This window comes from Belonocnema kinseyi, chromosome 5 (genome assembly GCF_010883055.1).
Source record: "Belonocnema kinseyi isolate 2016_QV_RU_SX_M_011 chromosome 5, B_treatae_v1, whole genome shotgun sequence".
In the NCBI taxonomy this organism is placed as follows: Eukaryota; Metazoa; Arthropoda; class Insecta; order Hymenoptera; family Cynipidae; genus Belonocnema; species Belonocnema kinseyi.
This window is the reverse complement of record NC_046661.1, coordinates 80,818,543-80,837,090: the sequence shown is the minus strand read 5'-3', so window position 1 is coordinate 80,837,090 and position 18,548 is coordinate 80,818,543. Positions and strand designations below refer to the sequence as shown.

Sequence of the window (18,548 nt, the reverse complement as noted above, 5' to 3'; positions counted from 1 at the left end):
CAAAAAATGTCTTTTCTACTAAAAAGATAACTTTTTGACAAAATACTTGAATTTTCAACCAAATACTTGAGTTTTTAGTATTATAGTTTAATTTTCAACCTCAAAAGATAAATTTTAAACAAAAACGTGTCATTTTTTATTTTTCAATAAAAAAAGACGAAATTTTGACAAAAAAAAATTTTTTAAACAAAAAGACGAATTTTATTTATAAAAATTGAATTTTTAAACCAAAAATATGACTTTTCAGCAAAAAATTAATTTTCCAGGAAACTGTTGCATTTTCAGTCAACAAAAATGAAATTTTAAACCAAGAAAATTATCCCTTTACCAAAAAGGAGAATTTTCAACTAAAGAGGAACGATCTTAAAAAAATGAAAGTTACATTTTCAGTTGCATAATTAATTTTAAACAAAAAAAAGTGTTTTTTAAACTAAGCACTTAAATTTTGAACCAAATACATAAGCCTTTAATAAAAAAACATAAATTTCTACCAAAAAATGACTTTTCAACTAAAAATGTAAATCTTCAACAATAAAAAACGATTTAAAAAAAAATGGTTCAACCATATCTTTCAAACAAAATCGTTGAATCAAAATATTAATGTTTAAACAAGAAAGAAGTTTTAAGGAAACAAATTGAATTTTCAATTCAAAAAGACGAATTTTTTACCAAGAAGGATAACTTTTTATCAAAATTGTTGAATTCTCCACCAGATAGTTGCATTTTTGGCCAAAATAGATGAAATTTCTTTTAAAACAGATAAATTTTTATTAAATTTGTTTTAAACAGTTGAATTTTCATTTAAATAAGATTTCACTTGACTTTTCAAGACAAAATACTTGAATTTTCAACTAAATAATTCAATTTTTAATAGTATAGATTAATTTTAAACCTAAAAAGAGAAATTTCCATAAATTTAATTCTGAAATTTAATTCTCCTTAATGAAAATTTAACTAAATTTTGTTGTAAAAATATATATAAGCATTTTTTGAATTAAAGTATTTAGTTAAAAAAATGTTTATTAACAAACAAATTTAACAAAAAATAATTGAATAAAACTTGGACCAACAACACCACCATTTTTGAAATAATTAGTAGTATATTTGTGTAATTTAAGAAAAATTCGACGTTTTTAGAATAAAATTAATCTTCTTGAATAAAAATTGAACTATTTTATTAAAATTGTACGTATTTTGTAGAAATTAGTTCTCTTTAGTAGATAATCGATTCTTTTTGTTAAAAAGCAAGTTTTTTCTTGAAAATTCATCTCTTTTAAATAAATTTAACTGCTTTTTATTTTTCATTAAAATTGCCAAATTTCGTTAAAAAGTCACATATTTTGTTGGAAAATCGCCTTTTTGGTACAAAATTAATTTAACTGTTTAAAAAATTTTAATTAATTATTTAATTAATCGATTGTGATAATATATTTAAGAAAACCCCTGATATCTTTGACAAAGCTTTCCAAATTAAACTTATTAATTGAATCCATAAAAAATTAAGGAAAAAACATTATTCATAATAAATTCGCGAAACGATTGTTGTTTTAAAAAATGCAAAATATTTGAATGTCTTCTGTTGAAAATTCAACTTCTTGGTTTAAATCTAAACTAATATAATTCAATTTTGTTGAAAATTCTTCGTTTTTGCATGAAAATTCAACAATTTGATCAGAAATTCAACTATTTGGTATAAAAGTAAACTGTTTTGTAGACATTTTTTAAATTGAAATTTATTTCTTCTCAATGAAAATTTAAATAACTTTTTTTGTAAAAATGTATATACATATATTTTTAAATTAAACTATTTAATTAAAAAAATATCAAATGAAAAATATTTGAATAAAGTTTGGACTTTTTTTGGACATCCATTGTTCAAGTAATTATTAGAGAGCTTATATAATTTATTCAAATTTTATGTATTTTGTAGAAAATTCGTTCTCTGTAATATAAATTCGATTCTTTTTGTTAAAAATCAAGTATTTTCTTGAAAATTTATCTCTTCAATAAATTCAACGTTTTTTTTATTTTTCATTAAAATCTTTTTTTGTTGAATAATCAACTATAACATTTTTCGTTGAAAATTGATCTCTCATTTGAAAATTTACCTTTTTTAGTTGAAAATTCAAGAATTTAGTTGAAAAGCTGCATATTTTGTTGAAAAATCGTCTTTTCGGTAGAAAATTAAATTAACGGTTTAAACATTTTTAATGAATTATTTAATTAATCAATGGTGGTAATATATTTAAGAATATCTTGTAAAATCTTTGCCAAAGCTTTCTAAATTAAACTTATTAATTAAATCCATAGAAAATAAAGAGAAAAAAAAACATTATTTATAATAAACTCGCGAAATATGAAGAGCTACACCCGGAAAAAACCTGGATTTGTCAGTTAATTTTTTTTTCAGGATTTCAGCAGACACCCTGTTAAACTATTTTTTTTTGTTCTGATTTTTTGAAAATATTTACAAATTTCAGAGCCTTGTCCCTCGCCCTTGTTTCAAAAACATGTGAGAGAAGCTTTGATTAGCGATCCGCAGAGATCGACTCAGTTTATAAATTCGCTCCTGAACCAATTAAATTGGGCATTTTCGGAATTTATTGGAATGATACAGGAAATTCACAATGCGAGTTTGAGACCGGATACGGTTTTTATTGAATCTAGGCAACTTAAAGTGGGAGCCACTTGTTTTGAATTGGCGATATCATTGCTGAGAGTCTTGGAAATGATTTCGACAATTGCTAAAAATGTCTTCACTGATAATTTATTGGCTCGACTTTGCCAGGTAATTTTACATGCATTCGTTTTTTATTTTTTTTATTTATTTTTTTTTTTAAATTGTGCGTACTCAGAGAATTTTTTGTTTGTTTCAGTTGTTGTGTAATATATTGAACAGAGTGAGCTCACAAACAAGTAGTTTTCAACATGTAGTAATGATGGCGATTCCGGATCTCGATAAAGTCGATCATTTTCCGATTTTGGCAGTTGTCATTGGAATTTTATTGGCTCTTCTTGAAGAGGAAATTAACGATGTTTCGAGTAAGTGACAATTTATTCATTTATTTTATAATATTTCAAAGAATTTCGTAAAGAGTTGAATTATTTGAAAATATTTTCAAAGGATATCAAATAATTTTAAAGTATTTAAAAAAATTTTCAACAGATTTCGAAAATTTTTGTAAGATTTCAAACATTTCAAGAGCCCTTTTGGAAATATACTTTCAAATTAAAATAACATAAATTTTTGCCAAATCTTGGAAACTTCTGTGAAACATATTTGAAATATATCTAGAAATTTTGCATAATCTTTACAAAATCTTTGAAATTTTTCTAAAATCTTATCAAACATTTTTAAATCTTTGAATTCTTTGAAATCTGTAAAATCTTGAAAATATTTCTGAAATTTATGTGAAGTTTTATGAAATATTTTCAAATCTTTGAATTCTTTTTTGAAATTTTCTTGAAATTTTAAAATGTTCATGAAATCTTTAACATTTTTTTGAAATCCTTTGAAAACCTTTAAAATATTTGGAAATCTTCCAACTACTTGTGAGATTTTTTTTAAATCATTTAAAATACTTTAGAATCTTTGAAAATCGTTCAACTCTTAATGAAATCACCAAAATATTTCTGAAATTTTTCTGAAATCTATGTGAAATCTTTTTAAATGTTCTGAATTTTTTTTAAATCTTTCAAAATCTTTGAGCACCTTATAAAATCTTTAACATATTTGAAATATATCTGAAAATTTTGCGTAATCTTAACAAAATGTCCGAAACTTTAACAAAATCTTATTAGGTATTTTTAAATCTTCTAAAACTTTATAAAAATCTCTTGAAATCTTCTGAATTAAAAAGAAAAAATCTTTTGAAATCTTCTGAATTAAAAAAATTTTTTTTTGCGTATTATTTGCAAGAGATTTAAAATGTTTCTGAAATCTTATGAAAAATTTGAAATCTTTCTAAAATTTTCATGAAATCTTTAAAATTTTTTGAAATCTTTTGAAATTTTTTAAAATCTATGGAAATCTTCCAACCACTTGTGAAATTTGTGTACAATTATTTAAAATACTTTAGAATATTTGAAAATCGTTCAACTCTTTATGAAATCTTCAAAATATTTCTGAAATTTTTCTGAAACCCATGTGAAATCTTTTTAAGTTTTCTGAATTTTTTCAAATATTTTGAAATCTTTGAGATCCTTATAAAAATCTTTAACTTATTTGAAATATATCTGAAAATGTTTCGTCACCTTTAAAAAATGTTTGAAGCTTTTCTATAATCTTATCAAGTATTTTTAAATCTTCTAAAAATTTATAAAAATCTATTGAAATCTTCTGAATTAAAAAAAAAATCTTTTGAAAACTTCTGAATTAAAAAAAAAATTTTTTGTGTTTTATTTGCAAAACATTTAAAATGTTTCTGAAATCTTATGAAAAATTTGAAATCTTTCTCAAATTTTCATGAAATCTTTAACATTTTTTTGAAATTCTTTAAAATGTTTGGAAATCTTCCAACTACTTGTGAAATTGTTGTAAAATCATTTAAAATATTTTAGAATCTTGGAAAATCGTTCAACTCTTAATGAAATCATCAAAATATTTTTGAAATTTTTCTGAAATCTATGTGAAATCTTTTTAAAACTTCTGAATTTTTTAAAAATCTTTTAAAATCTTTAAGCACCTTATAAAATCTTTAACATATTTGAAATATATCTGCAAATTTTGCGTAATCTTCACAAAATGTTTGAAACTTTAATAAACTCTTATCAGGCATTTTTAAATTTTCTAAAACTTTATAAAAATCTCTTGAAATTTTCTGAATTAAAAAAAATTTTTTTGCGTATTATTTGCAAAAGATTTTAAATGTTTCTGAAATCTTATGAAAAATTTGAAATCTTTAAAATCTTTCTCAAATTTTCATGAAATCTTTAACATTTTTTTGAAATCTTTTGAAATTTTTAAAAATGTTTGCAAATCTTCCAACTACTTGTGAAATTTTTGTAAAATCATTTAAAATACTTTAGAATCTTTGAAAATCTTTCAACTCTGTATGAAATCTTAAAAATATTTCTGAAAATTCTCCGAAATCTATCAGAAATCTTTTTAAATCTTCTACATTTTTTTTTAATCTTTCGAAATCTTTAAACACTTTATACAAATATTTTTAAATCCTCTGAATTAAAAAAAATATTTTGATATATTTGAGTATCTTATAAAATATTTGAAATATGTCTGAAAATTTTACGTAAACTTTACAAAATCTTTGAAATTTTTCTAAAATCTTATCAAATATTTTTAAATCTTTGAACTTTTTTAAAAACTGTGAAATCTTGAAAATATTTCTGAAATTTATGGAAATATTTTCATACCTTTGAATTCTTTCTCGAAACTTTTGTAAAATTTAAAAATTTTCATGAAATCTTTTGAAACCATTAAATAAAAATTGTAATCTTCCAACTCTTTGTGATATTTCTTTACAATCTTTGGAAATCATCTGAAATCTTATAAAATCTTTGAAATCATTGTGCAATATTTAAATTTTTTGAAATTTATTTAAAATCTTTGTAAATCTTCTGATATTTCTTTTTAATTCTTTTGAAATCTGTGAACACCTTAAAAAATCACTTAAATATTTGCAGTATATCTGAAAATTTTGCGTATTATTTGCAAAATATTACAAATTTTTTTGAAATCTTCAACAATATTTTGAAATATTTTGAAATCCTTTAAAATCTTTGTAAATCTTTCAACGCCTTGTAAAATTTTTGTAAAATCGTCTAAAATACTTTAGAATCTTTGAAAATCGTTCATCTCTTTGTGAAATCTTCAAAATATTTCTGAAATTTTTTGTAACCTTTGAAATTTTTCTGAAATCTATGTGAAATCTTTTGAAATCTTCTGAATTTTTAAAAAAATCTTTGAAATCTTTGACATATTTGAAATATATCTGAAAATTTTGCGTAATCTTTACAAAATCTTCGAAACTTTTCTAAAATCTTATCAAATATTTTTAAATCCTTTAACTTTTTTAAAAACTGTGAAATCTTGAAAATATTTCTGAAATTTATGTGAAATTTTATGAAATATTTTCGAATCTTTGCATTCTTTTTCGAAATTTAAAAATGTTCATGAAATCTTTTTAAACCATTAAATAAAAATTGTGATCTTCCAAATCTTTGGAAATCCTCCAAAATCTTTTGAAATCTTTCTTAATTTTGAAAATTTGCCTGAAATCTTTTGAAATTTGTAACCTCTTTTACTCCTTTGCGAAAGCTTTGAATTCCTTCTGACATTTTGGCGTATTATTTACAAAATCGTTAAAATTTTTCTGAATTCTTATGACAAATTTGAAATCTTTGAAGTCTCTCTAAAATTTTTACGAAATCTTTGATATTTTTTTGAATTCATTAAAAATCTTTCGAAATATTTAAACACTTTATAAAAATCTTTTGAAATCTTCTGAATTTAAAAAAAAAATCTTTTGAAATTTTTGAACACTTTATAAAATCTTTGAAATATTGAAATATATCTGAAAACTTTGCATAATCTTTACGAAATCTTTGAAATTTGTCTAAAATCTTATCAAATATTTTTAAATATTTGAACTCTTTAAAATCTGTGAAATATTGAAAATATTTCTGAAATTGATGTGAAGTTTTATGAAATATTTTCAAATCTTTGAATTCTTTTTCGAAATTTTTTTGAAATTTTATAATTTTCCTGAAATCTTTTGAAGTTTTTTCTAATCTTTGAACTTTTTGTGAAATATTTGAAATTATTCTGAAGTTTTTGCCAAATCCTTGAAATGTTTCTGAAATCGTTAAAATTTTTGAAAATTTTAAACTCTGTGAAATCTTTCTGACTTTTTTGTGAAATATTTTAAATATTCCTGAAATTTATGTAAAATCTTTTGAAATTTTGTTAACAAAATTTTCAATATTTTGAAATCTTTGATCACCTTAAAAAAATCTTTGAAACATTTCTGCAATTTTCGCGTAATCTTTACAAAATCTTTGAAAGTTTTCAGAAATCTTTCCTAATCTTGGAAGTCTTTGTACTCTTTTTGAAATCCTTTTAAATCCTTAAAAATCATTTGAAACCTTCCAACTCTTTGTGAAATCATTGAAATATTTCTGAAATTTTTGTGTAATCTTTGTAATATTTCTGAAATTTTTGAAATATTTTAAAATCTTCTAAAATTTGTGTTAATCTTTTGAAATTTTTGAATACGTTATAAGACCTTTGAAATATTTGAAATATTTCTTAAATTTTCGCGTAATCTTTACAAAATATTTGAATTTTTTGTGAAATCCTTTGAAGTCTCTGAACTCTTTGTGAAAGCTTTGAAATCTTTCTGAATTTGTTGCAAAACCTTTGCGACTTTTATGAAATTCATGCCACATTTAAGTAGTGATTAGGCCTTCGATTTTTGTTATACAATTTTTTATTTAATTTTTAATTACAGGAAATGGGGAAATACCTAGAGTTGCTAGAACATTATTAACAGAGCCGAGTTTTCAAATGAGTTCCCTCAGTTACGTTTTGGGAGAGACAAAAGGGAAAAGTTCCAAGGGCAAAAGTATTAAAATCTTCTCCTTCGCAAACTGTAAGTATCAAAAAGATGATATGCGCTACTTATTAATTTAATAATAATTTATTAATGTTTTTTTTTAATTTAAAAATGAATACATTTTTTTCTTCAAATATTTATAACTGTTGATTTTTTTATTTAATAAAATGGCGAAGGTTTTTTGAAAAATACAAAATAATATTTTCTTAAAAGCTTCACCTTTTTTTCCATTTTTTGTGTGCACTAAATTGGTGTTTCAATCGGAAAAACATTTTATTTGTATTCTGGCTTAATCATTTCTGTGGCCACGAGAAATTTTGTTGCAAAAAATTGAATTTTTGCCTTTTTATGAGAAACAAGGAAAGATTCGAGAAAATCCGAGCAAAAAACGTTAATTTAAGAATTTAAAAATTTCAATTTTTCGAGAAAAAAAAGAAATATTAATGAGAAGAAAAATAATTTACCTTGCATAGAATTTACCGTATATCGTTTTTTAAAAGCACAAATTTTTAAAATATATTGGATAAAATAAAAATTCTGGGGCTTTATATTAAATTTGAATTTAGGCCACGAGAATTTCTTTTCAGAAAATTTAAAAAAAATGAGCAAACTTTTCACTTATCATTTTGTTAAATCTGTCTTTGTTTATAAGAAAAATGGGAGAAATAAGATTTTAGAAAAAAAATTCTTGTTGCGACAAAAATTCATAGAATTTTTATTTCTGATGGAAGTAACATTTGAGTAAACAAAAAATTAAATAAAAAAAGGCGATTTTTTCAAGAAAATGTACTTTCAATATTTTAATATGGTGTCTGCTCTTTTGAAGTCAAGGAATTTTGTTTTAAAGTTAAGGAATTTTTCCAAGGAAGTGCCTACGTTTTTTAAAAATTTTAATATAAAATTAAATAACAATGTTTTTTCCATTTGTTAAGGTAGCTCTATCTTACTGGATTTATCTCTTTTGTTGAAAATTCGTTTTTGATTGGATGGAAATGATTTATTTCAACAAAAATTTAACTATTATTTTTTGGTTGAAAATTCGTCCGTTTTGGAATAAAATGAATCTTCTTATAATAAAATTAATCTTTCTGCTTAAAAATTAATCAGTTTCTTTTATATTATTTTTCTCTCTTGACAGACGAAAATTTTCTTTTTTGAAAGTTCAACTTTTCTAAAAAAATGTTTTTTTTTATAGGAATTTAGTTCATTTTTATTTCAAATTTAAATTTGTTTCTGGTTAAAAAATCAACTGCTATATTTCTCATTGATGTAACGTTTTTGTTGAAAATTAATTTTTTAAACTGAAAATTGAACTATTACAGTTGAAAAGTTAACTAATCAAATTGAAAGTTTTTGGTTGAAAATTGATCTTTTTTATTTGAAAATTCGTCATTTTTGGTAGAAACTTAATTTTCTTTGTGAAAAATTGATCTCTTTGGTTTAAAATTCAACTCTTCAAGTTGAAGATTCATAATTTTAGTTGAAAATGTATCACTTTGGTTAAAAATTAAACCATTTTCTTGAAAACTCTTTTTTTTGTGTGTTAAAAATTAATATTTTTAATGAAAATTTATCTATTCCATTTGCAGGTGAACATTTTTATTTTTTAGAAAATATAATAGTTAAATCACATCAAAAAATTTCTACAAAAGAGTTACATTTTCAGGAAAAAACAAATTTCAACAAAAAAAAAGAACGAATTTTAAACAAAATTGTTCCATTTTCAATCAAAAAGATCTAATTTTTAACAAAGAAACATGAAATTTGTACCGAAACAGATAAATTTTTATTTAAAAAGCGAATTTTTAATTAAGTAGTTTTTACTGAGATGTAAATAAAAAAAACTTAAAGTAGAATATTTCAATTGTAAGTAAAAAAAAATTAATTTTCAACCAAATAAATTAATTTTTCAATAAAATATTATATTGTATTAACTTTTTTGTCAAAAATTAAACTGATTTATAGAAAATACTTAAAAATTGTACAATTTAGTAGAAAACTAATCAATCAATTTCTTTGTTGAAAATTCGTCTTTTTGAATTATTTCAACTAGTTATGACTTAAAATTAAACTTTTTTTTAAATTTTTTAATATTATCAAATTTAGAAAAAATTTTCTAAAATAATAACAAAATAGTTCAAAATTAATTTTTTTAATTGAAAATTTAGCTATTACATTCTAGATTGAAAATTGATCATTTCTAGTTGAAAATTCAACAATTTGTCTAAAAATGTATGCATTTTGTTGAAAATTAATCTTTTGTGGTAAAAAATTAATCTTCCTAATTGAAAATTTAACTGCTTGGTTGAAAGTTAAACCTCTTTGTTAAAACTTCATATTATTGATTATAGAGATCCATAATTTTGTTTAAAAATTTAAATAGCTTGTTGAAAATTAGTGTTCTTTAAGCTTAAAATTAATTTCTTACCAAAAAGTTTAACTTAAAATTAGCTTGAAACATAATAGTTAAATTTTTAGTAAAAAAACACATTTTCAAAAAAACAAAATAAAGTTTTAACAAACTATAAAATATAAATATGAAAATATATTAATTTTTAATCCAAAAAGATATATTTTCGCCTAAAACAGATAAATTTTCAACTTGAAATAGAATAGTTAAATTGTTCTCGTTTTCTCTGAAATGTTAAAAATTCATTTTGTTTTCTTTGAAAATAAATTTCTTTGATTGAAAATTTAGCTATTAAATTCTAGTTTAAAAATTAATCATTTTTAGTTGAAAATTCAACAGATTGGTTGAAAATATAGGCATTTTTTTTAAATTGGTCTCTTTTGGTAAAAATTAATCTTCCTAACTGTAAGTTTAACTGCTTGGTTACAAAATTTAACTAGTTTGTTGAAAATTTGTTTTCTTTCAGTTCAAAATTAATTTTTTGATCCAAAAATTTTAACCTGAAATTATCAATGAATATAATAGTTAAATTTTCAATAAAAATTATATTTTCAACTTAAAATAGAATAGTTACATTTTCAGGAAAAAAATTAATTTTCAAAACAATAAAAGGAACGCAAAAAGTTCAATTTTCAACCAAACAGATGTAATTTTTAACCAAGAAACATGAAAATTCTACTGAAACAGATGAATTAAAAAAACGAATTTGGAAAATTCGTTTTTTAAATTGAAAATTGATTTTTTTAATTGAAAATTGATAATTTCTTTTTGTGGTAGAAAATTAATCTTCCTAATTGAAAATTTAACTGCTTGGTTGAAAGTTAAACTACTTTATACAAAATTCATACTATTATTTGAAGATCCATATCTTTGGTTAAAAATATAATTAGCTTCTTGAAAATTAGTTGTTTTTTTAGCTTAAAATTAATTTTTTTACCAAAAATTTTAACCCTAAATTAACTTGAAACTTAATAGTTGAATTTTCAGTAAAAAAACACAAATTTTCAACAAAATAAAACAAATTTCCAACAATTTGGTTGAAAATTTTTGTATTTTGTTGCAGAAGGAGCCTTTTTTGTTGAAAAATTAATCTTTTCAATTGAAAATTTATTTGGTTGTTTGAGAATTTAATTCATTTGTTAGAAAACCATTTTCTTAATTGAAGATGCATCCCTTAGGATAAAAACAACAATTTGATTCGAAAATGTAGGATTTTTTAAAATTTGTCTTTTTTGGTAAAAGTTAATCTTTCTAATTGAAAATTTAACTGTATTGTTGAAATTTTATTTCGTTTTCTTTGAAAATTATTTGTTTTTTTTTTACTGTAAATTAAACTATTCTATTTTTGGTTGATAATTGGTAGTTTTTAGTTGAAAATTCAACAATTTAGTTGAAAATTTATGTTTTGTTGAAAAATTATTCTTTTTGGTTAAAAATTGAACTATTTTGTTAAAAATTCATTTGGTTTCTTTAAAAAAAAAATTTTAATTGTAAACTTAGCTATTATACTCTCGATTGAAAATTTATCAGTTTTAGTGGATAATTCAACAATTTGGTTGAAAATGTAGGCATTTTTTCAAAAATTGGTATTTTTTTGGTAAAAATTAATCTTCCTAACAGTCAATTCAACTGCTTGGTTAAAATATTTAACTATTTGTTGAAAATTTTATTTCTTTTAGTTTAAATTAATTTTTTGAACCGAAAATTTTAACTTAGAAATAACTATAAATAGAATAGTCTAATTTTCCATTTAAAAAAATATATTGTTAACCAAATAGATTAATTTCCACTCAAATGGTTGTGATTTTTAACTAAAAAAGATGAAATTTCAACCAATATTGAATAATTGCGCAGGATTTAAATACTTTTTTATCTGAATGATTCTGCAACTTAAAGTTTCTTCGCCTGCCTCATTTTAAATGGATTTTCCACTCAAATAGATAAATTTTTAACTGAAAATAGGCAGATAAATGATTTTTTTTCTCTGAAATGCAGAATGGAAATAAAAATGGAAAATGTAACTAAATTGTTGAAATTTTGTTTTGTTTTCTTTGAAAATTTTATTTTTTTACTGCAAATTATACTATTCTATTTTTGGTTGATAATTGGTCGTTTTTAGTTGAAAATTTAACAATTTGGTTGAAAATTTACGTATTTTGTTGAAGAATGGACCTTTTTTCTGGAAAAATTTATTCAACAATTTAATTGAAAATTTAGGCATTTTTTGTAATGGGGCTTTTTTTGGTCAAAAATCATTTTCTTAATTGTCAATTTAACTGCTTGGTTAAAAAATTTGACTAGTTTGTTAAAAATGTTATTTCTTTTAGTTCATAATTAATTTTTTTAACCAAAAATTTAAACTTAGAACTAACTTTGAATAGAATAGTCAAATTTTCAATTAAAAAAATATTTTTGCACTCAAATGGTTGTGATTTTTAACCAAAAAAGATGAAATTTTAACCAATTTTAAATTATTATACAGGATTGAAATATATATATTTTTTTAATCTGAATGATTCTGTGATTTAAAGTTGCATCATCTGCCTCATTTTAAATGAATTTTCATTCAAATAGATACATTTTTAACTTAAAATACAATAGTTAAATTGTTTTTTTTTCTCTGGAATGCAAAATGAAATAAAAAATTGAACTGTGTTGTTGAAATTTTGTTTTGTTTTCTTTGAAAATTCAACAATTTGGTTGAAAATTTATGTATTTTGTTGAAGAATGAGCCTTTTTGTTAAAAAATTAATCTTTTTGATGGAAAATTTAACTGCTTGGATGAAAATTAAATTAATTTCTTAGAAAATGATTTTATTAGTTGAAGATGCATCTTTTTAGTGGAAAATTTAACTATTTTTTTGCAAATTCGTTTCGTATTCTCAGAAAACTAATTTAAAATTAATTAAAAAACATATTTTCAACCAAATAAAATAAATTTTCAACTAAATGGTTGTGATTTTTAACCAAAAAGGGTGGAATTTCAAACAATCTTGAATAATTGCACAAGATTTAAATCCTTTTTTCATTTATCTGAATGATCGCCTGCCTCATTTTAAATGGATTTTCAACTAAAATAGGTAAATTTTCTATTTAAAATAGAATATTTAAATTGATTTTGTTTTCGCTGAAATGCAAAATGAAATACAAAATTTACCTATATTGTTGAAATTTCGTTTTGTTTTCTTTGAATTTTTTTTACTGCAAATTAAACTGTTCAATTTTTGGTCGATGATTGGTCGTTTATAGTTGAGAAGTAAAAAATTTGTTTGAAAATGTATGTATTTTATTGAAGATTGAGCCTTTTCTCAATAAAAAAACATTTTCAATAAAAAAAATATTTGCAGCCAAATCAAATAAATTTTCAACTAAATAGTTGTGATTTTGAACAAAAAAAAAGATGAAATTTAAATCAATCTTGAATAATTCAAAAGAATTTAAATACTTTTTTGATCTGAATGATTCTGCAATTTAAAGGTGCATCGATTGCCTCATTTTTAATGGATTTTCAACTTAAATAAATCAATTTTTAACTTAAAATAGAATAGTTAAATTGCTTTCGCTGAAATGCAAAATGAGATTAAAAATTGAAAATTGAAACCAAAAGCCATTTAAACCATTTTGGTTAAAAATAACATTTTTGTTGAAAATGTAGGACTTTTAAAATTTTTTTTGGTCAAAATTATTCTTCCTAATTGGAAATTTAATTGCTTGATTAAAAAATTTAACTATTTTGTTGAAAATTTTCTTTCTTTTAGTTTAAATTAATTTTTTTACCCAAAAATTTTAACTTGCTTTTTAACAAAATAAAATAAGTTTTCAACCAGATAGATTAATTTTCACCCAAATGGTTGTGATTTTTAACAACAACAAAATTTGGAATTTTGAATAATTGCGCAGAATTAAATTTTTTTTATTTGAATGACTGGGATTGAAAGTTGCATCGCCTGCCTCATTTTAAATGCATTATCACCTAAAATAGATCAATTTTCTACTTAAAATAGAATAGTTAAATTGTTTTTTTTTCGCTGAAATGCAAAATGAAATAAAAAATTTAACTATATTGTTAAATATTCAATTTATTTTCATTTAAAATTATTTTTGGTGACTGAAAATTAAACTATTCTATGTTTGGTTGATAATTTGTCGTTTTTGTTTGAAAATTCCTCAATTTGGTTGAAAATGTGTGTATTTTGTTAAAGAATGAGCCTTTTTTGTTGAAAAATTAATCTTTTTGATTGAAAATTTAATTAATTTGTTAGAAAACTATTTTGTTAGTTGAAGATGCATCTCTTTGGTTAAAAACAACAATTTGGTTGATAATGTAAGATTTTTTTTAAAAATTGATATGCTGTTGTTAGAAATTAATCTTCCTAATTGAAAATGTAAAGGCTTGGTTAAAAATGTAATTATTTTGTTGCAAATTTATTTTATTTTAGTTTAAAATTAATTTTTTTAAACCAAAAACTTAAACTTAAAACTAACTATAAATAAAATAGACAAATTTTCAATAAAAATAATATATTTTCTACAACATAAAATAAATTTCCAACCAAATAGATTAATTTTTACCTAAATAGTTGTAATTTTTAACAAAAAAAAGATGAAATTTCAACCAACCTTGAATAATTGAACAGAATTTAAACACTTTTTTTATCTGAATGATTCATTGTTAAATTATACAAAAAAATTTCTTCAAAAGAATTACGTTTTCACCTAAAACAAACAGATTTTTAACTTAAAATAGGTTAGTTACATTTTCAGGGAAAAAAATTAAATTTAAAAAAAAAAGAACGCAAAATATTTTTATTCTTTTAACCAAAAAAGGTGCAATTTCTGTTAAAGTAAATAAATTTTTATTCAAAAAATACGAATTTTCAACTAAAGAAGATACATTTTTAACTGAATAAAATAAATTTTGTATGAAATAATTCCATTTTCAACCAAACAGATGTAAATTTTAACCAACAAACATTGAAATTCCACCGAAACAGATGGATTTTTTTTAAATTGGAAATTATTTTTTTTCGACTGTAAATTAAACTATTCTATTTTTGGTTGATAATTGGTCGTTTTTAGATAAAAATTCAACAATTTGTTTGAAAATTTATGTCTTTTGTTGAAGATTGAGCCTTTTTTGTTGAAAAATTAATCTTTTTGGTTAAAAATTGAACTATTTTGTTAAAAATGCGTTTTGTTTCTTTATAAAAAAATTATGTAATTGAAAAATTAGCTATTATATTCTAGATTAAAAATTGATTATTTTTAGTGGAACATTTAACAATTTGGTTGAAAATGTAGGCATTTTTTTTTAAATTGGTCTTTACTTTCTTAAAAATTAATCTTCCTCATTGTCAATTTAACTGCTTGGTTAAAAAATTTAACTAGTTTGTTAAAAATGTTATTTTTTTCAGTTTAAATTAATTTTTTAACCGAAAGTTTTAATTTAACACTAACTATAAATAGAATAGTCAAATTTTTAATAAAAAAAAAATTTTCAACCAGATAAAATCCTTTTTAACCCAAATAGTTATGATTTTGAACAACAAAAAAAGATGAAATTTCAAACAATCTTGAATAATTGCGCAAGATTTTAATACTTTTTTTTTTAAATCTGAATGATTCCGCAATTTAAAGTTGCATCGCCTGCCTCATTTTAAAAAGATTTTCACCTAAAATAGATCAAATTTCAACTTAAAATAAAATAGTTAAATATTCGTTTTGTTTTCTTTTAAAATTATTTTTGGTGACTGCAAATTAAATTATTCTATGTTTGGTTGATAATTGGTCGTTTTTAGTTGAAAATTCCACAGTTTGATCGAAAATTTATGTATTTTGTTAAAGAATGAGCCTTTTTTGTGGAAAAATTAATCCTTTTGTTTCTAAATTTATTTGTTTGGTTGAAAATTTAATTAATTTTTTTTTTAATTGGTATGTTGTTGTTAAAAATTAATCTTCCTAATAGAAAATTTAACTGCTTGGTTAAAAATTTAATTATATTGTTGCAAAAATTATTTTCTTTTAGTTTAAAATTAATTTTTTAAACCAAAAATTGTAACTTAAAACTAACTATAAATAAAACAGTTAAATTTTCAACCAAATAAAATATATTTGCAGCCAAATAAAATAAATTTTCAACCAAATAGTTGTGATTGTTAACCAAAAAAAGGTAAAATTTCAACCAATCTTGAATAATTCAACAGGATTTAAATACTTTTTTTTTATCTGAATGATTCTGCAATTTAAATTTGCATCGCCGCCTCATTTTAAGTGGATTTTCGTCTAAAATAAAAAAATTTTCAACTTAAAATAAAATTAAAGTTAAATTGTTTTTTGTCCGCTGAAATAAAAAATTAAATTAAAAATGTAAATATTTTCTTAAATATTCGTTTCGTTTTCTTTGAAAATTATTTTTGTGACTGCAAATTAAATTATTCTATTTTTTGTTGATAATTTGTCGTTTTTAGTTCAAAATTCCACAATTTGTTTGAAAATTTATGTATTTTGTTGAGAGAATGAGCCTTTTTTGTTGAAAAATTAATCTTTTTGGTTAAAAATTGAACTATTTTGTTAAAAATTCGTTTGGTTTCTTTATAAAAAATTTTTTAATTCAAAATTTAGCTATTATATTCTAGATTGAAAATTGATTATTTTTAGTGGAACATTTAACAATTTGATTGAAAATGTAGGCATTTTTTAAAAATTGGTCTTTTTTTTCTTAAAAATTAATCTTCCTAATTGTCAATTTAACTTCTTGGTTAAAACATTTAACTAATTTGTTAAAAATGTTATTTCCTTTAGTTTAAATTAATTTTTTGAACAAAAGTTTAAATTTAAAACTAACTACAAATAGAATAGTCAAATTTTCAATAAAAAAAATATTTTTAACGCATTAAAATACATTTTCAACCAAATAGTTGTGATCAATCATTTTAAATGGATTTATTATTTGTTTGGTTGAAAATTTAATTAATTTGTTAGAAAACCATTTTGTTAGTTGAAGATGCATCTGTTTGGTTAAAAACAACAATTTTGTTGAAAATGTAAGGTTTGTTTTTTAAATTGGTATGTTGTTAAAAATTAATCTTCCTAATTGAAAATTTAACTGCTTGGTTAAAAATTTAATTATATTGTTGCAAATTTATTTTCTTTTAGCTTAAAATTTATATTTTAAATCAAAAATTGTAACTTAAAACTAACTGTAAATAGAATAGTTAAATTTTCAACCAAATAAAATATATTTGCATCCAAGTAAAATACATTTTCAACCAAATAGTTGTGATTGTTAACCAAAAAAGGAAAAATTTCAGCCAATCTTGAATAATTTAACAGGATTTAAATTAATTTTAAGTGGATTCGAACCCGATTGATTTGGAATTTTCCCTCTGCAGATAAGAGCGACGTAACCGAGGATGAAATATCCCGGGTGCGAGAAATGATAAAATTTCTCGATTCGACGAGCCGGACCATGCCAGAAACAAAATTGACCAGCGACGACGAAGACACTTGCACGATTTGCTACGCTTTTCCAATCGCGGCGACATTCAAGCCCTGCAATCATCAGTCCTGCCGAGCCTGCATCGATCATCATCTCTTGAATAGCCGGGAATGCTTTTTCTGCAAAGCAAGTATTGAGAAAGTCGTTGATTTGGCCCAAATTACGATCCACGACTTCACCACTGACAGTAAAACCGCTCAAAGTTCGGTCTCGTGATCTCGACGAAATTCCGAGTCAGTCGCTAAGTCTATTTTTAACAGACTCTGGTGTAAATAAGCCATCAAATGTTCCATAAAAGAAGAGAAAGAGAGGATTTATTATAGTATGTACTTACTATTGAAATTTTAAGTCTAAGACCAAAGCTTCAACGTGTAAAAATCTAGTCCAAGAATAATAAAAAAGAGAGAAGAAGAGAATTAAAATTTAAGTTGGAGAAAAATTGAGTTTATTTATTTTTTATAATGTTTTTTTATCTACTAGTCCATCGTGTAAGGAGAGATTAGAGCGATTCTGTTTGGTGAACTTTAGGTTGAAAAATAGAAAATTGTTTTTTTTTTTCGATTTAAAATTAATTGTTTAATTGAAAATGTAACTATTTTAAAATTTTCATTTGTTGAAAAATTGGTCTTCTTTGGCAGAAAATTAATTTTCTTAATTGAAAATTTAACTGCTTAGTTGAAAGTTAAATTAACTTGTTAAAAAATTTTTTAATAGTTGAAGATCCGTCTCTTTAGTTGAAAATTTAACTATTTTATTAAAAATTCGATTTTTTAGGCGTAAAATTAATTTTTTTTTTTTTTCAACTGAAAATTTAATTTTAATTCCTGGTTGACAAGTGATAGTTTTTACCAGATTTTTACTTGAAAATTCAACAATTTGGCTAAAAATGTATGTATTTTCTTGAAAAATTATTTTCTTTCTGGTAGAAAATGAACTTTCTTGATTGTTAAAAATTCGTTTTGTTTTCTTTTAAAATTAATTTTTTTGTACCCAAAACGTAACTGTTCCATTATTTGTTGAAAATTGTTCATTTTTAGTTGCAAATTCAAGAATTTGGTTAAAAAAT

The 18,548-nt window shown here is 22.0% G+C and overlaps 1 protein-coding gene across 3 annotated transcripts in view; it reads left to right on the top strand.

The window, feature by feature from the left end:
- The window catches only part of LOC117172333 (E3 ubiquitin-protein ligase RNF123-like), a 66,776-nt gene extending 48,855 nt beyond the window's left edge, over nucleotides 1-17,921 (top strand). For all 3 annotated transcript variants that reach the window (XM_033360134.1, XM_033360136.1, XM_033360135.1), the window contains exons 10-13: nucleotides 2,481-2,788; nucleotides 2,877-3,042; nucleotides 7,470-7,610; nucleotides 17,376-17,921. In XM_033360134.1, coding sequence (XP_033216025.1) covers nucleotides 2,481-2,788; nucleotides 2,877-3,042; nucleotides 7,470-7,610; nucleotides 17,376-17,698 — 938 coding nt within the window. In that variant the 3' untranslated portion in view covers nucleotides 17,699-17,921. The remainder of the gene's footprint in view (nucleotides 1-2,480; nucleotides 2,789-2,876; nucleotides 3,043-7,469; nucleotides 7,611-17,375) is intronic.
- Nucleotides 17,922-18,548: the final 627 nt, after the last annotated feature.